This window comes from Orbicella faveolata, unplaced genomic scaffold (genome assembly GCF_042242905.1).
Source record: "Orbicella faveolata isolate gen_17 unplaced genomic scaffold, um_ofav_v1 contig_26, whole genome shotgun sequence".
Classification (NCBI taxonomy): domain Eukaryota; kingdom Metazoa; phylum Cnidaria; class Anthozoa; order Scleractinia; family Merulinidae; genus Orbicella; species Orbicella faveolata.
Genome location: NW_028301554.1, coordinates 5,583,538 through 5,608,891, shown reverse-complemented (window position 1 = coordinate 5,608,891; position 25,354 = coordinate 5,583,538). Strand labels below are relative to the sequence as shown.

Here is a 25,354-nt window from a genome sequence, read left to right as displayed (position 1 = left end):
AGAGAGAGAGGGAGGGACGGGTGGGAGGTTTTTCGGATAGACACAGCAGTGAAACACTGAAGGAAAATCTATTGAAGATAAACATGATTAAATGTGAAAAACCCAACAAAGTGTATACATGGCTCGGATAGCTTTAAGCATTATTCTGAATTCTCCTCTCGAATTATAGACACTTAGGAATTTTAAGTTCATCTGCAGGATTTTCCTGCCATTTGCCCAAGTTTTTCAATGAAAACAACGAAAGGCACGTGGAGTGGAAAAAGAGAGAAAAAAAAAGCGTTGCCTTAATCAGAAACAACTTTGTTTTGCATTGATTGAAATGAACCTGATCTGCAATTTGTAGCAAAAAAAGTTAAATTTAAACAGCTTGCAGAGAGCAAAAATGAAGTTTGAACTAAGTTAACTGGCAAATCATTGTGGTTTATGAGTAGATCGTTAAAAAAGCGAAAAAAGACAACGACGAAAAGCAATTTAAAATGGCTAATATTTCTCACTTAATAAAACTAATTAAAAAGCATGGTTTTGTTTGAATTAGGAGGTATTAATAAATTCATTACACAGCAGGCTCGTCCACTTTGAAAAATTGACAACATAACTAGTGTACAGACGCCTGAGGGATAAAGCCACACAAAAGAATACGACAATTAAAAAATATTTGACGCTGGTTGCCATAACCTTGTGTTCACTTGGTAATTGCACTGTTAGTCAGGGAGCATATGTAATCCCGTGGGATTTTTATGGTGAAAGCAAACCACCTACCCAGATGTTTTAAGGGGACCCTAAGGAACACAAAAACTGTTGTCGGCAATTTTGTAACCTGCACCGGCGGCTGCTATGGGGGGTCTATTTTTAGACCTGTATGGCTCAACATGGAATCGAGGCTCGAACATAAAATGGCGTGTAAATACAATTAACTACAATAAATTTCCACAAAATTACCAGGAATCTTTAATATAGTCTATCTAATACACATTCATAGACTTAAGTAGTAAATACTGATCACGTGATCAACACTGCACGAAAGCGAGGCTGGTCGTTTGTTGTCTTCAAATAAGCATTAAAAGCATATTTCTTTTTCTCGAGTTGTTGAGAAAAATGACTACAACAAGTGAACTACATGATATTTTTTGTTCACGTGAATTAAACTACATTTGAATAGGTTTTGTTCACGTAAGACGACATGAAAGTGAGGCTGAGCTCCTCGGCACTTGTTAGGCCTGTTCTAAGCGTCGAGCCAATGTCGTGCTGAACCAAATTCCTTTCCGAAAATTAGGGCTTTCGGTGCGAAGAAGAAATACAACTAGATGAAAACAGAACTAACCAAATTGGCGTTTAGAACCACTGCCGTGCTAGCGTCGCGCTATCATAAAACCAAATGGAATTAGGTTCGGCACGACGTTGGCTCGACGTTTAGACCAGGCCTTATATCAGCTATTCGATATGTTAGCGATAATTAAGGTTGCTCCGAGGGCGTAATGTTAACCATAGCAGGTTTACAGGTATATATAATTATTACTACCCAGAACCTAGTCAGGCTTTTGGCGATAATAACTGCTTTAAAAATAACACAACTGAGCCCATAATGCATTGCAGTCTACAGAACATAGATGCCAGGTAAGAATCATTCATCATCCCGTCTTCCTTGTTGTCATCGTCCTGCTCATCCGATGTTTCATCATCACAGCTATCATTCTCAATCATATCGACATTGTCACACGCCTCCCCTGCCTCGTCATTGCTGCAGCTGCATAGATCTGTGCAAGTGAGACCCGCCCTTCGACAGCTGCACCTGTTGTTTCTGCATTTGTCCTTCCCACAGCCACACTTGACAAGATAAAGAACAGCGTCGGGTGCCGGCTGCAGTTTCGTCATCACCGGCATCCATTTGTCTGAAATATAAAAGAATAAGGCAATGCATTAAAGTCATCTCGATCTGCAGTGTCGAACTTGAGAGTCTATTACTATATCAACTGTTAATTTATAATAACCTTTGTCTTTTTTCCATCCATAGTTCTCTGGTGATGGAAGGTCTGGATTAGGGACTTTGTCATTGGCCCAGATCATGGCTTGGTAATGCGCTCGCTTAATGGCCTCTCGGAGAGCAGCTTGTGTAGGCGGTAGTCGTTCTGACTCGGCCTGTTTTCTTCGAAAGAGGAGCCACCTTAGATCTTTCAGGCTGGATATCTTAGTCTTGGGCAGGTAAAGTTGGCACACTAGCTTCTCTATTGCATAGAACATGCCCACTGTGGGAACGACGGTAGAGCCGAGATCTGCAAGTGCAGTGACACATTCTTCATCAGCTTCAAGAAACGCTTTCCAGCATTCCAGCTTTCCTTTAAATGCAAAGTTTCCAGTGACATCAGCTCCGCTCCAGGCATGAAAGCCAGGTAGTGCTGCCGTTCTAGCTGCTCCTAAAGCGTGGACAATTGGACAAAGCTGGATAGTTCGGTGGCGCTGTCCTCTTCCAGTGACGAATGAAGTGTCCGCACATAGCTTCGGGTAACGTCTAAGGGCCAGTACAAACACGTCAGTGTCCGGTGAAAAGATCTTGATACTCGTAGCTCCTGATGTGGTGGCATCTACTGCATGTAGCAGTATTTTGGTATCTGCCTCCTCTTGGTCGCTATCGAGGTACGCCATATCCTTGTGTGTTGCCCTACACTTACTGCTCCATGCAACCACCACGTGCAAACCATTCTGACGCCCCTTCTCTAGAGTCTTGCTGGCAAGATATTGCGTCAGTTCATCCTTGGTGCTGACATGTGCCAAAAGTCTCTTCATCGGTACCTGCATAAGAAAGGGTGTACTAGTTCTAGTGTCTTTACCTCTATATCTGGCCCTAATCTTCTTGTAGTACATTATATATAGGATCATTGCTTTTCTATGAAAAATCGTTAATAGTATACCTTGGAAATCTGAGTGGTGTCAGTAATCTTGTAGCTGATAGGTTCCAAGCATCCCTGACGAAATTCGCGAGTTGCGGTCTTTAAAGACAATGGTACATCATACCTAAAAGCAGAATAACGTGCCCACTAATGTAAGTAATTATATCTAATATAAACACAAAGGTTACAAGGTAAATATCAGCGGGAGTGACAAACCTGTCGAAAATAAGACGAATTTCATCTGCCTCCTTGTACTTGTCGAAGATCGTCACAGTGAAATGATTGGCCAGATCCAAGCAGGTCTTGATCCAATCCGGTTTTTCCAGAGCTTGTACTTCGGCCATACCATCTACAATGGAAACCTTGATCTGCACATCTGCATTAGCGAACTGGTCAGTGGGTTCAGCCTGCTCAACTGATCTGTCACTTGGCAGCTTCTCTAGAATACTCATCAAGGCGCTCTTTGCGGAACAGTGCAGCATATTGCCATCGGCGGCAAACATTGATCGTGGAACTACCGAGAACTCGTACGCTCCCACTGCCTCTTTGATGTCTATCTCTGGACGGGACTTGCAGATTACCATCATCCGCGCGAAGAGACATCGATCTTCCTTTAGCTCGATGATCTTATCCTTTGTAGCCACCCTAACTGTTTTCCCAGTAGTCTTCCACGTTAGGAGCTTGCGCTTCTTCATCACGTCCCAGATGCTCTTCTCGGCTGTCTGTATCCGTTCCTTAACGAATGTTCCGAACAGCTTGTTACCAATGACGCTTTGATCGCAGAGATCTTTCTTCACTTTCTCGGGCATGCGCACTTTCGTCACGAGGTTGAACAGATCAGGGCCTTCTACTGTGAAGGGGTTGGTGAACCGTTGAATACTAGTGGTCAGCTGCTGGACGTTCCTTTCTTTAACCTGACAGCAGTGGTGAGGTTGTGATGGCTAGTCTGTGTCTTAGAAGAAGTACCTGCCATCAGCTTGGCTTGTTCTGCCAGTCTTGCTAACTCAGGTGCAATCAAAAAATACTTTGTGGGTGCAGTAGGGTTCAGCGTGATGCCAATCAATCCACCTGAGACTTTCATTGATCTGTTGACGTGTTCAAGCGCGTTGTCAGCGCCAACGGCACAGAATGCTACGTTCGCGTTCTTGTTCACCACCCAGTTGCCATTCTGGAACTCATGGTAGATTTCAGGATCGGCCTCCTTTATTATCTCCATCTCTGCCAAGTCAGGAATCATACGAGCGTAGTTTAACATGTCATGCGCAAAGAAGTACTTCACAAACAACTTTAGGGCTCGTAGATGAAGATCCCAGTCTCCAGTCCGCACGGCTCTGATGAACGTCATCATCTCCAAAACCATTGCCATGTACCCTCGGGTGACCTTGAACAGTGGACTATCCTCATGGTCTGCATCAAACTGCTCCATCTTTGCAGCAAGCTCTGTTGAATTGATGGTCTGTGCCAGTTCTTCGTGCTTTGCTGTAATATCTTGGTTTTCGCCTTTTTTACACGCATCGCTTAACTGGTTAGCCGACTTCTCCACAATCGTGCGTACAGCTGGGTGTCTCACGAAGAAGGCTTCCTGGTAGAGGCTGAATAGAGCTTGTAATGTAACCATGTGCGCTGCCTCTCCTCTCTTTACGTGGTTCCCACCGAGAATCTGCTTCACAGTGAAAGGCCCATAGAGATCCGACTCTACCCAGCACATGTCCAGCCCGCTGTTCTCGATGAATGCACCGATTGTGCGAAGTTGGGCCATCACGATGTGTAGCTCACCAGGACGAAGTATTATATTCCCAAGATCTTGACGGGTCATCTGTAACTTCTTTGCCGGTTGATACAGTCCCAAATCAAGCGATATCACAGTCCTCCTGTTCTGCTCTACAATCGCCGTGTTAATATTCTGTGCTTGCATCAGAATGGTAAGCAGAGTCTGCCACTCGTGTGCTGGTGCAGCGATCAGGGGAGGGGTGCCAACTCGTGTCAACGGCATGGAACTACTCATAGTGGAGTTATAGCCAGACCATACTGGGATGTTGGTACTAGGGGGCTGATTGTCTTCAACTTCTCCATTGGTGATCGTTCTGGTCATACTACGTCCGAGAAGCCATGTGAAATCTTGCTTTTTGATGTACAATGGAAGTTGGGCTTGGGTACACAATCCAAACTGGGGGAAGGTGGGACCAACAGGCCTTCCGGGTGGTGCAGGGCATTCTAGCAAGGTTGTCACAGATTCAGGAAGCTCTCTGATTGAGCGACGACACTGATCTCCGGGGTCCACGGTCAGCTCTGGTGCTACATCGCCTGCTTCCTGCCTTTGGTAGATTGCCATCGCTGTGCCGTGGAAGGTATTCTTGCCATCAGGAGCGTCCTCAGCGAAATCCACATTATCGACTGCAAAAAAGACGTGCCTACCCAAAACTACATCAGGGGGTATATATAGACCATCATTCAGCTCCATGCGCTTTAGAACGCTAGCTTCGATTTGGGCCTCTACTCTCAGCATCCTGTTGTAGTCCACTGACATTTCGAATCCATGAAGCATGGTTATGAGCTGCTTGCTTCTCACGGCCTTGTGTACAGCTATCCCAACGGCTAACTGCAGCGGCATCTCCGACGAGGATCTTACAACATCGGACTTCTTGTTTTTGACCTGCCTCTCAGTCAAACACATTGATACAGTGGTCTGGGATAGAGCCATTGCACGATTGTACACTTCGTCACATTTCTTTCAAGCAGAAAGCTCATGTTTTGGGCCTTGTATAGTCCATCTATAAAAACTAAAAAGCTCTGCTGGTACGTTCTCGTCAGGCAGGTTTTTCAGTGAACCTGTAAACTTCCACTTCCTACATTTGGTGATAGATTTCCTAATTATTGCAGCAGCATCAAACAGAGTTTTCATATCGGAGTCTATGTTTGCGGTCTGATCCTCAGCCATCTGAATTGCTTGATCTCTTGTCTTCTTGATACTGACTCGCTCGGACTCATTGACACGTTTAGGTGCATGAAACTCTATATCTGGTATCTCTCGGAGTAGTAACTGCTTCAAGGCCTTTCGTCCGCCCCTCGAATTTTCCACATTGTTAGATTCTAGTATGCTTTCAAACGCATCTTGTAATTCAGACATAGTCGCCACTTTTCCGCTACTCAAAGTCATCTCCGTCATTGTCAGGAATTCTATTTGTGCTGCAATCTCACCAGCCAACTTCTCAGATGATGATTCGGATGTTTCTCTTCGTAAAACATGCGATACATGGTTTGCCCAACAGTTTTTGTGGTACTTTATATCTATGGAATGAGCATCATCTAGAGCAATGGATGTGTTGAGTTTAACCGAGAGCTTATCATTACCCGACATCCCAATGGCAGTGCGAAGGGACTCACCAGCAGAAAAGGTACTGAAATTATGCAGGCTCTTACGGTAACCGGGTGGGCCATCGCAGAAAAAACAGACATTCTTATTGTAGGGAGACGTTTTCGAACGGGTTAGTTGAGGAATTTCTACTGATGAATCTGGTCGTGATTTTCGCCTGGACTCATTGGGGCCTTCGAGCTGCCTCTCATACCTTTCTCTTGCTCGTCTAAGCATCCCAGCATGTACTACATCTTTATAACATGATCTATGCCATGATGCCCGCCCATCCTCGAGCTCTTGGACAGAAGCAAACCTCAACTTACTCCACGCTTCTGTGTACTCAAGATTACCGTACTTACTCCATTCCTCGATCGATACCAGAACTTTTTCGTGAGCCTCGGGCTTTTCAACTAGATTTTCGTTTTATTTTCTTTGACAAATTATACATAAGTGTAAATCCAACCCTTTGGCCTCAGTTTCGTTTGTTTTTGAACCAGAATCCGTTTCCATATCATATTAAACACCAAAAAACATGCCGCTCTAGATGGACTGTAAATCCAACATGGCGGACCTCTAAAATGATGAAAATGACCGCTGACCAAAATCATTGTTTTTTCCTGATTTCAGTGAGCTATTGATTTGAATACAATCCCTTTAATAAATTTAACTCTCTGATCAATTTTCAGTAGCAAAATATATGCCTTCATGCCTTTGATGCTTATTTGAAAACAACAAACGACCAGCCTCGCTTTCGTGCAGTGTTGATCATGTGATCAGTATTTACTACTTAAGTCTATGGATATGTATTAGATAAACTAAATTAAATATTTCTGGTAATTTTGTGGAAATTTATTGTAGTTAATTGTATTTCCACGCCATTTTATATTCGAGCCTCGATTCCATGTTGAGCCATATAGGTCTAAAAATAGATCCCCCATAGCAGCCGCCGGTGCAGGTTACAAAATTGCCGACAACATTTTTTGTGTTCCTCAGGTTTCCCTTAACACATTTAGGTAGGTGGTTTGCTTTCACCATAAAAATCCCACGGAAATATATTTTAAGACATATGCTCCCTGACTATGTTGGAGTCTGCGTATAATCAGCTTGTCAAGAGGTGCACCCACGATTGAAAGCCTTGCTCAATATTTGTTTTTGCAACTGTATGATTTAACATATTATGGTAATAACAACTTTTTCGAGGCTATTGAATCCCAGAAAATAACAAAAACTCGATCAATTTATGATGACCTACACTCAAAACTTGCCACCCATAGGCGAAAGGCCTTCTCCCCTAGGTTAAATATGCGTTGACTTCACTTAGTAACCATATTTATACAGACAAGTCAATTTAAATAGACTCTTTTTGTCTTGTCTTTGTCTGAATTATTCATTACAGACGACACTTACTGAAAAGATGATCAACACCCAGTTGAACGCAGTAAGTATGCTCGAAAGTTCTGTCGATTAACTGTTTGGTGTATTAAAAATCCAAACAGCGAACCTTATTTTTCTTCCTTGGGCCTGAAACGAAAAACTCAGGGGAAAAAATGACCACGCCAAAATTTATCCTTAATCTTGACATTTTTGACTCTGGGTTATGATTTGTCTGTAGCTTTTTCCTCATTGTGATTATCTTAATTCCCTGATTTTCTTTGTACTGGAGTTGAAGTATCACTCGAAAAGTTAATTGGAACCTTATTTTGTTACAACAGGAAACTCTGTAGTGCCATTTAAACTTTTTGTTTTTGAATTACGAGAGGTTTTGAACCTTAAAGAGGATGTAAGATGATTGACAGCTTGAAAGCGGTTGAAAGACGCGTTTAAAATAAAAGTCTACCTTGAGATGGACTGCCGGAATTGAACAAAAGAAGATGGCACATTATGTGGAAATCAGATTTTGGCGTTTGAGTTGTCATACAAAGGAAATTAAAGACAGAGAGATTACCTTAACGAATGCCTATCATCGATCGAACGCAGGATTACTATATGCAACTCTGTCTTTGATTTATCTTGAGCTTGTAAATCAATCAATATTCAAAGCCTCGAACATCCCCTTTTAACAATTATCTGTTTAAAACTACTCTCCGTTGTCATGTTCAAAGATATTCACTGCTTCCTACGGTAAATTAAACATTCTTCTAATTAAAAGAAATCTTTATTCAACTGGTTTGACAAGAGCGTCAAATCAGGTTTCAAATTGGCGCGACGGAAGTTCCTGGCTGCAAATATATCGCTTTGTCTTTCTATAAAACAGTGTCAAAAAATTTGCATGAAAGTGCTTTCTTTTTGTGGGTGATACAACGAAGTAAACATAGAAAACGCTTGGAAATTAAATAGAGTTGAATCTTATAAGTTCTACAGTGGTTTAAGTGCATAAATTAAATTGATCTGAGAAAGAATTCTGGAACTTAGCGGAGGGAAAATCTACGTGTAGTGTCGTGGTGAACTAACCACAGTAGTGTCACATAACTTCAGAGAACTTGCTAATAATTCGACAAGTGTTTCGTCTCAACAGGACAAAAGCTTGAACTGAAACTGAGACAAAATGCACAAGGAACTATAAAACAGCTTGATACATTAGGGCAAAACAAAGCAACATTTTTTTTCCAGTGAAAATGAACACAGAAATAGTTAAAGTACAAAAAATGATTTATGAAATCGTTGTAATTTGTAGTTTTTCATTTTCATGAAAGCAAATTTGGAAACAAACATGTGAAGCAGAACGAGAATTTTTAATGTTTGAAATGAATTGAATATAACAGCAACAATACCTTCGCTGGGTAAGTGTCGTTTTAATCAGTACATCAACAAACTAACAAATTTTGCCGGCGCCGTGGTCCGTGTTGAGCGATATTTCCCCATTGTTACTCACGTACAGCTCCCACAACCAGGTCGCAGGCGATTTCTGGCGTCGATGTAATTTTCCAGGGTTATTTACGCCAGACGCAGATTTCGTCCTTTTCGTTATATGAAATATTGAGGAAAAGAAAAAAAAAAAACAATGCAATTACGCACGAATTTCGCTTTTGAAAATATCAAGTTGCTCTGAATAATTGTGTCTTCCGAGGTTGTTTTAGCTTACAGATCGCTAAAAAAGTCACGATAAGCGTGGTAACACTGTATCTACAATTACGAAATCGCAGAACAGTTGGTTTCATTAAATCATAATCGTGTTCCGTTGATCCCCGCTGCTTTTGAGCAACCTTAAACTGTACCAAGTGGGGCTACTCTGTTCACGTTGACACCCCGGCATTGCAGCAACGCTTTAAAGGTGTCTCTAAATTCTGAATTCATGGACGCGTAAATAACTGGATTCAGAGCTGAGTGGAGAGTGGCAAAGATCACCGCTCCCGCATAAATGTACGAGTTCACTGCGTTCTTCATCGCAATATCTACAATCATGATTACAAACAAAGGCGCCCATGAGAAGATAAAAGCCCCCAAAACCAAAGCGACCATCTTTGCCGCCTTCATTTCTTTAATCATGTTGAGTTTGAGATCGTTCTGATTCCGAAGAACGCTGTTGATGGCTGCTGCGATCCGTAGCTCGTGGTGATACGCAGTTTGGAAGATTTTGATGTACGCTGCGAGGACAAAAATCGATGGAAGGAGTCCCACAACGCAAACTGTTATAATGTACCCTCGAGCAAGATTTAGAGGCACTTGACAAAATAACCCTGAGGAACGTTTAGGTTGAATGACAGTACGCCATCCCATGAATGGGATAAATCCAAATACCGTTGAAAAAACCCACACGAAGGCTATGATAGGCACAATAACTCGTTTTGTCATGATTGATTTGTAGCGAAGAGGAACCACTACAGCTAAAAAGCGATCAAACGTCACAGCACCGAGATTTGCCACCGAATTAAACATAAGCATCACAGCCAGAGAGATCGTCACATGGCAGTACTCGAGTCCATGTTCCACACTGGGTCCAACAGTGTTGGAGACCACAATCAACGGCATCACAACCAGCCCGATCATAAGATCACCCACGGCGAGACTTGTTATAAATGCGCTTGTTTTCGTTTGGAGTCTTCTGTTGGACACCACTGAAGCAATCACTAAGGAATTTCCGGCCACAATCACTGCTGCTATAAGAAGCACTACAGTACAGAGAAGGATTACGTGTAGCTCAGCTTTGCCTTCGCTCCAGTCCGATTTTTCGCCGTTTGTTGCTGTTCCGTTCGCCATGGTCTCTCGCCTTCGGTGTCATGAATCGTTGATGGCTGTTAATCAGTCGCCTTTCGTTTGCTATCTTGAGTGAGATTGTATTCAAATCAAATGAAATCTGTGAGTAGTAGTGCCTTTAAACGTGAGCTGACAGCTGATTAAATAAAGCGCTCTTATCATCAATCTCCATCTGTCAGGGAGCTTTTCTTTGTTGAATTACAAAATCTCCCAAGTCCTTATGCCAACGCAATTCACAGAATTACCGTCTTCTCTCACAGGCCGATCCGCATTCTTAAAAAGCTTCTTTTACTGGGAGGTCTATTGTTACTAATAAACCAAGAAAAGAAAAAAAAAGGAAAATTAGTGGCTATTTGAGAGGCAATTTAATTATTCGACTGTCACCTACTCATACAGCTTATTTTTAGTTTGTTTTTGTATTCTTTTGGAGAAAATCCCACCACTTCCTACCTTTCTACGTTGTTATAATCAAGCAACGACTGAATTTTGTAAGCCCAGATTTATGGGTAGAATCCACTATTGACGGTCTCGGGTGTTTGTATGTATTCTGTGTATAAGGCTGCGGTATAGATAAGGCTGCTCTTTCTACCACTGAAAAATGAATATTTAATAAGTCACACTATATCGGAAGCACGTACATGTGTGTCTACATATCATTACCTAAAAATTCTTCCCTGGATGTTGTCTGAAACCTCCTAGTGTGATACGTTTGGCAAAAACCTAGTGTGTATTCTTTGGGGAATAAAGATGTCATTTAATAAAAAAGCAAATTGTGTTTTGTTGACCCTTTCCCCGATATTTGCAGATAATTTATTCTACAACTGTTTCATGTAAAACCCACTTTTTGAAAAAGGTCTGATAAAAATTTCTATCTTAAATCCTCTTTTAAGATTTATCATAATTGAAATGTATAGATTTCGCAGCACCTTAAGCTAAACCTTGTTGTAAAATCTTTCTTTGATCATTGGGTTATTTAAGCGATAACATCAAGAACAGTAATTTCTAAGGAAATGGCTTTTTAGCTTATATATCGGAATACTCTGCGCTATGCATCAAGCTGAAATGAAAGCACTTTGCTGCAAGGTTTCCTATTGGCTCAGCAAAGGCAGTTTATACACACTAACCTATTTGTTTTCAAAACTCAGTTTCGGCAGCCGCAGATAAAGAAACAAGATCGAATCTGACCACAAACATCTTATTGAAGCATTAAAATTTTCCTTGTTCCTTTCCTTCACCGAAGTTGCGGATAAACGTGTGACAGATTTCCAGCAATGGGAAACTGACCCCAATTATAATCGACCAATCGCTAATGCCCACGAGCGCATGCGTACATTATGGATATGCATGAAAGAGTTTTATGAATCACATATGAGTTGCTATATCATATGTAGTTAAACTGCATGCAGGATATTTTTCGTTAAAAAAAAGAAAATACGTCGGTTTTCCGGCAAGTTATTCAGTTCGCTAATTTCGCGTTCAGATCATTAACTTTACATCGCGAAGAGTACGACCGTGTAGTGGTATTGTTATTAATTGACATCCCCAAAATGTTCCTCGCATTTACTCTGAAATGAAGCAAACTATATGATAAATATATTGACATGGTTTGGTATCAAAATAACACTGAAGCTTTAACTTACTTTTTAACTTTTCCAACACTCGAATAATCTTGTATGTCCTAATTCCAAAGGCATAACGGCCGTATTGAATACAAATATCTTGATAAGATCTACATGTAATATTGGAAGCTAATGAAATTTGCCCTTAAATTTCAATAGGAAGTTTACATTGCGTCATTTCCAATTTCATAAAACTCATTATTGCTTTTAATATAAATAGACTGTTTTAACGAGGACTGTCGCAATTGTCATTGTAATCACATGGTGACAATTTAGTAAGACATATGGTGACTTCCAGCGGAAATGAAATACCCATTTTAGATTTATCGTCACTGAAAACAAAACCTTTGTTTAATTACTATGGCATTTATTTTATTGCTAGTTACCAAAATTTAATTGCTGGCCTTTCTAATTAATTCTACCATGTGACAGCTTTACTTTGGTGACATTATTATAGGTAATCAAATGATTTCCAGTGCAATTTGCAATAAATAAGCACTATAAAATAGTTCAAGGATTAAAAAATAGCATTGGACCGTAGGGCGAGTGCAATTTGTAGCGTTTGGAACATCAATGAGTGCTTATTCCAAAACGCATGAGAAAAACCAATTGATTACTTGTTAATAATATACATCCAATTTAATTTCATCTTTCTGTACCCAATTTTAAGTTTCTGCATTGTTTGGGATTAACTGACGTGTTCTTAGCCAATCAGCACTCTGGAATTTGGGATGTATATTATTACATTAGTAACAGGGTTTTGTTGTCGGATCGTCTCTTCTCAAACTCATCAATAATTCATCAATTAAGTTAAAACAAAGAAAATCACAACCATGAAGGAGGTTTGCACACCCGGTCTTAATTAGCATGTATTTTGACGATTTTACTTCTCCGTTTACTCCTTGTTTTGATTGAGAAGATATATCAAACACTCGAGATAGTATTTCATCGGTTATCCAAACACTTCGAATTTCTTCAAAAATACTCCGCTGCGCGTCGTCTTTTCAACTCTCTCCTCTTAAGCGGCCTTCACACGGCAAACTTAAGATGGCAAACTCGTGTTGGCAAACTTCAAAAAGTTGGCAAACTCGTACTTTCACACGTCAAACTCGCGACAGATCACAACACACGGTAATTTGCAACATGGCCGACTAAGAACAGTGGTACTCACGCAGAACAGTGAAACAGAAGAAGAGAAGAGAAGAAACAGAAAGTGGTGGAGAAATAGAAAGGTTTGGACGAAACCCAGTTTGTCCGCTAGCTCGTCCATTTACTTTTGTTTCGTTTTAGTATCTTTGTAGACTACAGATGAAACGTCCCACACCGGCAGTCGGACAATTGTGAACGGGTGTCTGGAAAACCCGAATAGCGAATAGCGAATAGTCCCGAATAGTCTCGAATAGTGCGAATAGTGGCGAACAGTCGCGAAAAGTGGCGAATAGTGACGAAGAGTCGTCAATAGTCACCGCCTTAGGCCCAGTTCAGACGTCGTGCTTCTGCCGTGCCGAACTCAATTGCAATTTGGTTCGACTATGACATGGCGGAAAAAACAACTCTGATTCAGACGTCGTGCCAGAGTCGAATCAAATTTAAAATTTACTGATGCCTCGTAACAATTCTCCTAACTCCCCGTGGGAACGCAATCCCGCCAAAACATATTAATATAATTTAAGAATTTCGATTAGCGCGAGAGAGGCACGACGTTTGAATCGCTGCCGTGCCAGAGTCGTGCAGCTCGGCAGAACTTAATTGCTTGCCGAACTTAATTCAAAAGTTTGATTCAGACGCCGTGCTTCTGCCGTGCTTTTGTCGAACTTAATTCCTAAATTTAGTTCGGCACGGCAGAAGCACCACATCTGAACTGGGCCTTAGGTCTAATATCCTTGCGTTAATTAATTATCCAAATAAGCAACAGAATTTCAGTGAATTTATTACCTTTTCTTCTCCGGACTCAGGCTCGGGCTGTCCATCGCCGACATTAAGAAAACGGAAAACACAAGGATAACCTAATAAAGACGCATTTACGCTTTTGGAGCGGTTAAAACAGAAGAAATGACCTTTAGAAACACCTTTTGTCCTGATAAGTGTCTGTGCTTTTTAGCGGCAAAATCCCGTCCTACGTTGCTGCGAGGTTGACTGCGAGATACTGGGTACCTCATTTGCTACTAATTTGCCACTATTTGCCACTATTCGAGACTGTGCGCCACTATTCGCACTATTCGAGACTACTCGTATTATTCGCTATTCGCTATTCGGGACTATTCGCTGTTCGCTATTCGCGACTATTCGCTATTCGCTATTCGGGTTTTCCAGACACCCATTGTGAACCTAGAATTTCGTCCGCCATTTTGTGAAGTGTCACGCAAATAAATCACGTGAATAGAGCCCGTGTTTTGCTTGGTTGACAGTCAACAACACATGTTTGTCAATCGTTCACACGTCAGATGCGAGTTTACCAACACGAAAAAGTTGGTGAAAAAATTGGCGAGAATAGAGGCAAGTTCCATTTGTCGCCAACGGTTTGCCAACGTGTTTGCCGACTGTTTTTGTGCCGTGCACACACACCAACTTGAGTTTACCAACACGAGTTTGCTAACTTTAGTTTGCCTTGTGAAGGCCGCTTTACACACACGACATGGATGCCACGCCCGCAAGCATATATCCACGCTCACGCACGATACACGCATGTACGAATTCGAATTTGTAGGGTTAGTTTTTTTATCACATAGAAGTTGCAAGATTACTTAACTCGCAATCTAATGTGGATGCGTTTTATTATTCATGCGATTTTCTTAGCGTTTTTAAAGAGGTATGGTGAAGGGGTTATGGTCTTTTTTAGATTCAGCTCTTTATTCTTTGTTTAGATCCCTTTAAAAGTACACATGACTTTCAGATCAATACATGGTTTGACGTGACGCTATCAAATTCTGAAATCCAAACCTACAGAGCCACCAGCGTTTCTATCCTCATCAGGCATAAGCTGTGCAAAATGGGTATATTTTGACAACTTTTCAGCTCAGCAGCGTCTTTCGTTTGCAAACCAGTGATTGCGCGGCATAGAGCTAAGATAGAGTTTGTCGAATAGATATACTCATCTCGTAACTTTTAGCCATTTGTATAGTAAAAGTACAGTAGAAGGAAAGGTGTTTATGTAAATGTAGGTTGGTGTAGTACAGGTATAGTAATCAGTGGCCTAGATAACCAAAGTAAGCTCCAAATGGTTACGCCATTTTCCGGCGGCCATATTGGTGTACCATGGAGGTACGCCAATATGGGGGCTCCTTACTGGGCTAAGTTCGGGAAAGCGCACAGACCTAAAACTTGGAGGAATGTCTTCTTTCTTTATTTTTTATAAGATCACATTTTCTTGACTTCATCCACCGAATGCTTTTTCATTTCTGTTTTTTTTTTGCGTGACAGTTAAAACGATCTATTATAAATCCCTTTAATTACCAGCAGTTGTGAAGTCTTATCTCTTGTTTCAAAAAAATAGAACACTATATAAAAAACGTCGTTCTGGCGTATGGATTACGTTCACGCAAGTTAAAGCACTAATTATTTCACACCAGCAGTTTATAACGAAGTTATTGTGAATGTTTCGTGTCTACATTTTGCAAAATATCACGGTATCTATTGCTATCACCGACAAAGTTTGAAAGTATGACTTGGTTTTGTAAAATTGCTTCAACTATTCAATCAAGATAATGTTTTAAAATACCCCCTATGAATCTGGCTGTCTCGAGCTGGTATATTTTGAACTCCTTGCCATCTGTATCACAAATCACTTTCCCATGGATATGCTTTTTTGTCATTCACTAGCGACGTTGTTTGAAACCTCCGCTTCGTTTCCCTTGAGAGTACAGGATAACGGGGTGCAACTGTGGTCAACTGTACATTGAAAGGGCGAAGCTCGTTGTCATGGGAACAATTTTGAATAAGGTATTTGTGAGGGCAATCTCACGCAAATGAAACTTCTTCACCAAATCTATTTTACTTTAATCGTCTACAACCTGTGTGTAAAATTATTCTCGCAGTTTTAATTGGTTCTTCTTAAGATAAATTGAAAAGCAGACTTTAAGATGATGTAGTTCGCTTTTTTTTTTTTTTTTTATAAAACAAATAGAATCCTTGTTAAATACAAACGTGGCAAGGGACCGCAAACGAAGATGCTGCTAGTATATATGCGTAGGATCTGTAAGACATTCGATCAGTCAAAAATAGAAATAGATCGAAATAGACACCAGATCGAAAACGCTGTGCTCGTCTGCAATTCTTGGCTCTCGGTTTGAACTCTATCAGGTCGTTGTGGCGATAAGTTTTTCTGCGTTTATAGCGGTAGTCAGCAGACTTGCTCCATTGTTATTCAGATTCCATGTTGCTGTACGTCTGTTCAGTAATTGATCACAGGTGTCGTCAAGATGCAATGAGAATTTAAAAAGAGGCGAAGCGATCGCCGAGAGTGTCACGTACTGATTTTCCTACCACATTTTGAAGTCTCCTGTGATCTACTACTGAAGAAATTACTGAACAAGACACGCTCGTTGATCAAAGAAAAATTAATACCATTCAAAAGATTATAGTATTTGACAATTGCACAAACTAATAAAACGAGGATACTGCTTTTTCGTGATGTTAAAGAAACGTGTCAACCTCATCCGTGACCTAAATTCAAAAACCCTTTATCTCCAATGTAACCAAATGTGGTGTATATTGTATTTCAAAGATTGTATTTCTGATATAGAAAATTTTTTGAAAAGAAAACATAAAAAGACAAAAAAATAAAATATGCTGGTGCCATCAAATACTTAATCTATAGGTCTTCTCGTTGGATAGCTTTGTTAGGCAAATAGGATAATTCAGACTCACAGATATTAAACCTTTCTTGATTTACATCACAATACATTGCATGAAGTCGTGGAAATTAAAAACCTAAACAGCAAGACTGTAGTAATATTTTCCTTTAGTTCTTTACACAGTTTTAGAACGGAAATAGTTGGAAAATGGAGAACCTTCGGAAGACTTTCTGTTGTGTGCAGAAAATATTGTAAAACGATCTTTTTAATGCAAACACGTGAATGCAGCTTGCATGTTTGTCGTAACATTTTTAAATTGTGGAATATTGAATGTTACCGAAAACTTGCAAAGCGTATTAGTTGCTTAGCACATGGGAAAAAAAACACATTTAAGATGAGATATTATTGGTTTTGAGAATAACTTGAACTTTGGAAGTTTAAGTAATGCTTCTAAAAGGATGGGTTCCCCCACCGTCTACAGAAAGCATAATGTTTATTATTATGTCATCAACCACTTGAAGAATATTTGCATTGCGGTAGCCCAACATAGAGGTGAGATTATTAAAAGACACAAGCTGTGAAACGCATCTTTTAATAACCTCATCGAAGATTTTGTTTGCCTCAAACTCGATCGTCACCTTGATGTTTGTGGAAAACAATGTGGCTTAAAAATATTATTTTTGAAAGAGATGTCCGTTCATGTTGCCTTAGTCGCAGGTAAAAGGAAAAGTTAAGAGCTTGTAAGAACATAAGGTTTTTCAATTTGACGAAAATAAATCATGAATTACAATCAAGCTTGTTGGCTTTGCTTCTAAGACTAGTTCATTAAGATGGAATATACGCATCACAACGTTAAAACGTAGGTGGGATATAAAAGAAACCTTTACTTGGGACTGCTATCCATAAACACTGTATAACCAGAAAGATGTATCGAGCTGAATTCAAATCGAACCAAAGGTTTCGTCTTCATAGAATGATAGTTTTTTCACGCACAATATTGAAAATGTGTGTGCAGAGAAAAAAAGTCGACAACGGAAGGTTTGTGCGAGGTTACTACCAGTATTTAATTATTTACAGTCAGAATTTTCAATAGATTTATGGAGATCTTATGGTTTGCTTGGCGAGAAAATTCGACAATGGCTAAGAGGTACAGTATCGAAGGGAAAATAATTAAACCTACCTTGATCGATTGGCCATTAATATCTGCAGTTTATGCTTGCATTTTGTGAAGCCCTTAACCAGTTCGAGGTTTCGTACGACTTAAATTATCTTTCCGTCGTGAAAGCATAGCGTCGGCTCGTCTGCAAGACATTATCGCAGGCTGTGATTGGTTATTTCCAAGTTAATATTCAAAAATCGTTATGTGGGATAATAAAGCTGGCAGCGTCTTTCAAAGTATCATATTTTAAATATCTTTGTGAGAATGCACGGTTTTTAATTAAAGCAAGATTGTCTTTCTGAAAAAATTGGACTTTAATTTATTTCTCTCTGTTTTACCTTTCTTTTTTGAGGTTATTTTGAAATCAGCACCAAATGAAATAGGCACCAGATCAACGAGCGGTCAATATTTAAATATAAAAACCTGCTGTTAATGGCTTTAAAGGCAAGGAAGTAACTTTAATTGGTGAGATATGCTCAGTACGTCGAATCTTTTTTTTAAAATCTGCATTAATTTGCGAAAAGTTACACAAAACCGTTTTGGCCTTGAAAGTTTCATTAGTGTTGCAAATTTGAACGATTTTCCAAGGTCTTTAAAACATTTCAAAGATGAGCTGAGCGGCACTTTTGTTTTATCACGTTGGTGTTTCGAGTGGTTTTACATTATCAGACGCCCAAGGTCTTTATCAATTAAGTTAAATTAAGCGACAAAGACTTTGTCTGTCCATTTCTTGGCAAAGCAAATTTGCACCATCATTGTTCAAGATTGTTCTGCATAAATAGTTTTGAGAGTGTACTAACGGAAGCCAAGTAGATATAAGTACTCTCGTCTTACATTGTCTGATTTAGAAATACAAAAATCAATGCTTGACCCTGTTACTGAAAGTTTCAAATATCGATTTTGTTCCATAGCTGACTGAAAAAGAGGCGCCTGTGGAATTATGGGTTAAAACAAAATTCTGAGAGGAATGTAATAATATGAGTGGGTAATATGCAGTTGATACATCTCTGTGTGCAGCAACTCTTGTGTAAAGACATTCTCGAAAATGACTTCCCCCTCCCTCCTTAACCGCTCCCTAATAAGCTTGTAAACAACAGGGGATACTCTCGTACCCAGGCCATCACCTTTATCAAAGTGAATAATTGTCATACCTGAATATGACAGTGCAGTTGCGCAACTCACCGCGCTTTGAAAAGGGGCCTTAAGCCCTGTTTGTTTGGTCAGTTACAGAGCAGTCAACGACTTTATTCTCGATACAATGCGAGAAACAAATGCCAGGACATTAGCTTATTTAATGCAAGACTTTGTTTACGTTTTCAATGTTTGGCGATCTGATTTCGAATGCATTCGCATTTTTATGGACATGTAACCATGCATTTCTCTTTCGTTGCTGCTTTTAAGTCACCGGTACAAGAAACCATGGTCTCTTGACCGGGAAACTAAGCCCTTTTCGAATTGATTGCTTTTATTTGACTTAATCGTGTCTTATGATAGCAGCCTTTTAAAATTTATCAGATTATTTATTGTGTCAAAAACGTAAATATTTGTTTAAATTATATTATATAATAACCCAAGTTCTTCTCCCATTTTGATTGGTTCTCGCCTATGATCTATTAGAGGACAGACGCACGATTGACGTCATCATTTCAAAGTTTTTCCCTCTGTGTTTTAAAATGGCGGAAAGTTTTGAGAATTTAGATAATATTTTGCATAACTGGGCAAAAGATAAGGTACAAGGGAGTCTTGTCCAGGCATTGAACAGCTACCAGAAGCATAGTCTAGCAGAAAGAAGAAAGATAAAGCCGTTTCTGTTTTAGGAAATGACTCACAAAAAATACTCGAGCAGTCTCAGCCGGTAGTCGAGCGAGACTAAACCAAACACAAATTAAAAATTAGTCTTGGTAAGTCGAGAACCATTGCTTTACCTCGAATTTAACAAACCCAATAAACAAAATGTTTATGAGATTAATTTATTTAAAACATTGAACTTTTCTCAGTCCTAAAATAATTGGTGACACAGTGATTGTCTGGAATAAAACATCAAAACCACTTCTTAAAATCAGTTAAAATAAACACAAAACCTTGCTTTCCTATGCGAATGTTCCAGTCCATTTCAGGACACAGCAGCGAGTAAAGTATAGCTCACTACAGCTCACGGCCAACTGTATCGCAGCTAAAAGGTGTCTCCGACACTATTTCAAACTGATTTGAGAATCACCAACCACAGAGGACACAAATTTCCACCATCACTAACGCTCCTTTCTTTCAAAACTCGAATCGAATGGCCTTCAGGTTGACCGCAGCCGCAAGTTTTCCGAGCGTAGTTTTTGAACTCCTGCAATATTCGAGGCAACATCCAAGCTTTTCGGCTCACAGGGCTGCTCTGATGACAAAAACTGACTTGACTTATCCGGCATTTTCTTTAAGATTTGTAGATTTCGCAGTTCAAATTTGGTTTCGCTGTAAGTTTTCATTCCACGAGAAGCGACGCTGGAGTCAAGTTTGACAGTGGCGTGATTTTCCAGGACCAATCACAATTCTTTGCTACGCATAGCAACCAATGAGATTGCTTCAATTTGTATAGACAATAGATTACGTCAAATGGCTTTTTTCGTGTTCGCCAGAGTGGGCAAAGGCCGGCTTTCGAGTTATGTTGAAAGATTTTGAAATAAAAAAAAGCTTTATCAGTAGTAGTTTGTTTCGTTATTATATAAAACAAATAGATTCCATGTTGCCGTGCGTCTGTTCAGTAATAGATCACAGAAGACGTAAAAATGTGGTAAGAACATCAGTGACACACTCGGCTATCGCCTCGTGTGCCACTTTTTTGTTCTTACCACATTTTGACGTCATCTGTGATCTATTACTGAACAGACGCACGGCAACATGAAATCTATTTGTTAAATATACGTTTTATTTGCTCACACCCGCCTTATGTTTCAAGACATTCAGTAATCGAAAAATTCTTTCAAAACCAAAAATATTACCTAAAAGCCAGTGATTGAGTTATCAGATGAAACAGGAGGTTTAACAGCCAAAGTGATGTTTTTATTAAGGTTTCCGTTCGGATTTAGTTGAGGATGATATGAATGCAATTCGCATGCAAATTTTGCAATCTCTTGTAAAATGTTTTCAAAATTTTGAATTGATGTGTGTCAGGAAGAAGCTTCACACACGAGGTCTATGATTCAGTTTGTTACCAAGCAAAGTAAGAGGTGAAAATAGAAAACACTAATTTGAATCCGAATCAGTACTTCGGCTTATGTTTACAATGGCTTTGTTCTTCTGCACCTCTTGTATATACGTTGGAGAACTCGATATATTTTCTACCTTAAACGTGGAAGTCTTCCAACCTCACTATTAATATCTTTGTATGAGGGTAGTAAAAACACGTGATCCTATTCTATGTTGTTGCCTTGTGTGTTTGAAGGTTAATGTTGCCATTCTCATTAATGAAAAGAAAGAAAGAAAGAATGAAAGAAAAACTTTTAAATGTACTAATTTGAAATGCTGCTTGTATAGATTTGTGTCTCGTTTGTTCATCTGCGTTAATTTTTTCCTATTTCATCAGAGGCTGACTAAATTGTCACCTCTTTTCAAATATCTACAACTCTGGCTAAAAAAACCTACCAGAAAGACAGCTTGTGGTCTTGCACTTTGTAACTTCCAAAAGTAAGCAGTACTCTGTGAAAAAAACGCGAAGGATTAATCATTCATGGCTTTTAACGAAAAGACATAAAGTGCCATCTGCAGCTGATCCATTTGGTCCAATTATATTTTTTTCCTTTCTGCGATTATGTACTTTACTTATGCCATTGTGGTGTTGTGGCTATGATGAGACATATAAACTGCGATTGGTAATTTTGAATTTTTTGCTGTGGAGCTGATAATAAATGGTCCAGAACCATCAGTTTATACATTAGTGGCGTTAATGTTTCATGTATAACTTCAGGTTACATAATGATTTTTGATGGACCTTAGGCATTCCTTGCTATCTTCAATTATAGCGAATATTTATAGTGACGTCACCGGATTTTTCGCCGATCAGAATGCCGTGCATCTCGAAGAGAATGGAGCAGAGATGCAAGTATCACTGAATTGAGCCAAACGATGAAGTTTGAATCAACTATCGCCTTAGTCTCCTAGGCAGCCGCCTGCATTGGAGTCGTCACGCACCACTCGTGACAACCCAAATAAGGACTGCTTATCGACTGACAGTTGCGCTAAAGTCGAACTAAATGCGATAGCGCGACATTTGAACCGGGTCTAAGAGTGTTTGCTAATGGCATTTGATATTTCCTATTTTTTAATGCCTCGCAAATTCGACAATTCGCTCCTTTAACGGTAAAAGAAGGAACTCGTCGTTAAACCCTTTTATACCTTTATTTTAATGACCTTAATTAATGCCCCGGTCAAACGACGTATGATAGTCGATGGTTGTTAAACCGCACAGTGTTTCTGTCGAGGAACTATCGGCTGATATTTGCTTCGCGGAAATTTGATGTTCTTAATAAAATACTTGCCCGAGAAGCGAAGATTCGGGGGCAAATATGCTAGTTTCAAGAACATCAAACTTCCAAGAGGCAACTATGAGACCGATAGTTTCTCGACAGAAACACAATATTGTATTTATTATTCACCACTAAAATTTCTTCCTCGTTTAAAATTTATAAAAGCGGTCAATATTCTCTCTAATGTTTCAAAGGATTTCCTGTGCCGGACAGTGTTCTCTATTCGCACTTCTTCCGCCAATTTTATCACCCGCTCTCGTCTGTTTTTTTTTTTTTTTTAACGCGCTCCACATTCATTTTCCATGCAATCCTCCAACAAATTGATCACAATTAAACAAACTGCCGTGTTCTTTCGACGCAAAAATTCAATCATCTTAGAAGTGTCTCACGCGACCCAATTTTAGTGTTTACGCTTTTTCGCTTGGGACCCCAGCACTAGATGTTCGCGCAATTTTGCTTACGTGTACGTATCATCTACTATCACCAGCGTCTTCTGGTGGTTTGACCATATTGTGAGTGATCATTGATGATAGTAAGGGGAGAATCAACTAGCATCCATTCGACTTTGATTCGGAAATGACAGTTTTAATGAAGGCTTTATTTTTCATTATTTCAAAACACACTGTAATATGACAGACGGAATAGCTACATAACAAAAAATGCACCATTAAATTATCATGTTTAGAGCTTTCAGATGAAACCCATGGTAATGTGGCTCACAAAGCGGTACAATGGGTAAAAAAAACTGTAGCTTTGAAGGAGAAACTAAATAAAATAGAGGCTTAGTTAACTTGCCTAATCGTACTTACTGAAAGCTTCTCGCCCACAACTCGATTCTCTGTCTAGTGCTCCGAAGCTTGAACTCGCACTCTCGTGTTGCATCGATAAAAATACGCGGTCTTCTCAATCCTCAATCGTCCGTTAGGATTAGATATCTATAATTTCGCCAACACTTGTAAACGCTAAATATAGTAAACGCTCTGAGATCTAAAACTTTGAAGTGTTTGAATCACGTCTATGGCTGGAACTTTTCAAAACGCTGCCTTGATTTGATCGTGGCACCCTCGTTATAGTCATTATCCCACATTTCACCTAAAACCGTCACAGTTTGGAATTCACCGTAAAAAAAATTTCTTACCTCGGTAGAAAATAAAAGAAACCTTCTGTTTTATATGCCAACAGCTTTCTCGCTTTTGTACAGAATCTGCAACTAGACAATAAAAGACTGAGCTTATGGCTGGAAGGTGTGAAAAACAAACTTTTCATATTGCCATCTCGAATTGGTGTCAAACTGCCACTCAAGTTTCTATCGCCATGGCAATGTATTATATATGAAAGGAAGTTTTTTCACCTGCCAGATGATATGCATCGGTGATAAAATTGTCTGGAGTGAGTGGAATATTTTGACTGTTTTTCCATTCTTTGTCGCCTTATTTTCCCTCCTATTGTTATTTTTTAGCTTTTCTACCTGCACTTTTAGTTTCACTTGTTATATTTATGACTAGTAAACCAATAATGACCATGAATTTCATCGTAACATTGTCAGACAAGTTAAAATTAGCGAAACACGGTACATATGCATGCCTCCGGCAATTACCAGTTGTCTGCTCCTTTTATATTAAAGAAAAAATTACTAAAGCAATAAACGAACGGAAAATAATCGGTTATTATTGGAAAAAATGTCTGTCGCTGTTTGGCTGAAAAAAAAAAAAAAAACTTAGAAACTAAAGAAAAGAAGACCTTGAGTGAGTTTGATCCTTCAAGCGGGAATCTAGAAAGACGGACATTTTAAACTCGGAGTGCGGTTAATGTAAAAAAATACGGGTTCGAGGAAAAATGGATTATATTTTTTATATCTATATATATCTATTGGGCGCCCCATTTATTATTGCCTGCTGTGCTGGTCCGAGCGATAAGTCCGTCTACTTAGACTGAGGAATATAAGCGTACTGAAATTATCTGAAATCATCGAGATAGTGCCGGAGAGTAATTGAAAAAGTAATTGAAACACGTTTGGTTTAAGTAGGCCTTGGATATTAGCCACAGACGAACTTCCCTCCCCCGAGCGACTGAAAAGACACATCTTTTTACGTGGGCCCACGGAAAAAGGAAAAATCCGATATAAAGGCCAGGTGCAAGCCGAAAGAAAAAAAGTCTCTGGTTATTATCAATTTGGGAGAATCTGGCTCTCCAGGAAAAGAGGCTTATCTAACACTTTCGTTTCGGTTTCGATTTTTACACGCCATTTCATTACTTCAGCTAGAACCTCCTATCATTTTTAGGATGAGAATTTGCCTAGTCTAAGCTTGTTTCGAGAGGAAGTCGTAACAGTTGCTTTGTTGTGCTTGATAATATCAAACACAACAACGCAACGACTTGACTTGTAACATGATTAATTATTGAGCCACATTCATACATAATCTGATAACTTGTACACGTTTTCTTTCCGTGCTTTAAAAAACTATGCGGACACTTCGAGATTAAAGATTTACTCAACTATGATGTTTGGCATTTTGGAAACAACGCATACGAAGCACGATTGCACAAGAAATGGGAGCAAATAAAGTTTACCCAAATTTCAGCGGTAGGTGCGTTATTAACATACCTTGGCACTTCTTGTCGTCGAAACCTTACAAAAAAGGGGAAAAGCGTGTACTAAAGCTGATATTCGGTCCGACCTCAGGTAACCTGCTATGTAATATTTAACAAATCGAATGTGGTTTAGCGTGGTCTGTACTGTTATCGATAACGAGTACGCGTCATCACAGTGGTCAAAATGTTGTGGACCAACCAATAATCTTTGTCTTTAATTCCAACTCCCACACTCCAGCTTCTACT

The 25,354-nt window shown here is 39.6% G+C and overlaps 3 protein-coding genes across 5 annotated transcripts; all 3 read right to left on the bottom strand.

Moving 5' to 3' along the window:
• Positions 1–1,740: 1,740 nt before the first annotated feature.
• On the bottom strand, positions 1,741–3,027 carry LOC149107795 (uncharacterized). Its single transcript, XM_089295833.1, has 2 exons — positions 2,907–3,027; positions 1,741–2,787 (listed from the first exon to the last, which is right to left on the bottom strand). Exon 2 carries the CDS (start codon positions 2,779–2,781, stop codon positions 1,924–1,926), a length of 858 nt encoding a protein of 285 aa, XP_089151959.1. The 5' UTR covers positions 2,782–2,787; positions 2,907–3,027; the 3' UTR covers positions 1,741–1,923.
• A 737-nt stretch (positions 3,028–3,764) lies between these two features.
• LOC149107794 (uncharacterized) lies at positions 3,765–5,588 on the bottom strand. Its single transcript, XM_089295832.1, has one exon. It carries the CDS (start codon positions 5,584–5,586, stop codon positions 3,772–3,774), a length of 1,815 nt encoding a protein of 604 aa, XP_089151958.1. The 5' UTR covers positions 5,587–5,588; the 3' UTR covers positions 3,765–3,771.
• Positions 5,589–8,953: 3,365 nt separating this feature from the next.
• Positions 8,954–24,306, bottom strand: LOC110043372 (histamine H2 receptor-like). Of its 3 annotated transcripts, XM_089296059.1 has the most exons (4): positions 23,655–24,306; positions 21,636–21,689; positions 18,027–18,147; positions 8,954–10,743 (listed from the first exon to the last, which is right to left on the bottom strand). In XM_089296059.1, the coding sequence occupies exon 4, from the start codon at positions 10,435–10,437 to the stop codon at positions 9,445–9,447; it is 993 nt and encodes a 330-aa protein (XP_089152185.1). In that variant the 5' UTR covers positions 10,438–10,743; positions 18,027–18,147; positions 21,636–21,689; positions 23,655–24,306; the 3' UTR covers positions 8,954–9,444. The 3 variants fall into 3 exon arrangements, with proteins under 3 accessions (XP_089152185.1, XP_020604479.1, XP_020604483.1); XM_020748820.2 differs by lacking the exon at positions 18,027–18,147 and having other exon boundaries at positions 23,655–24,303; XM_020748824.2 differs by lacking the exons at positions 18,027–18,147; positions 21,636–21,689; positions 23,655–24,306 and adding an exon at positions 12,075–12,170.
• Positions 24,307–25,354: the final 1,048 nt, after the last annotated feature.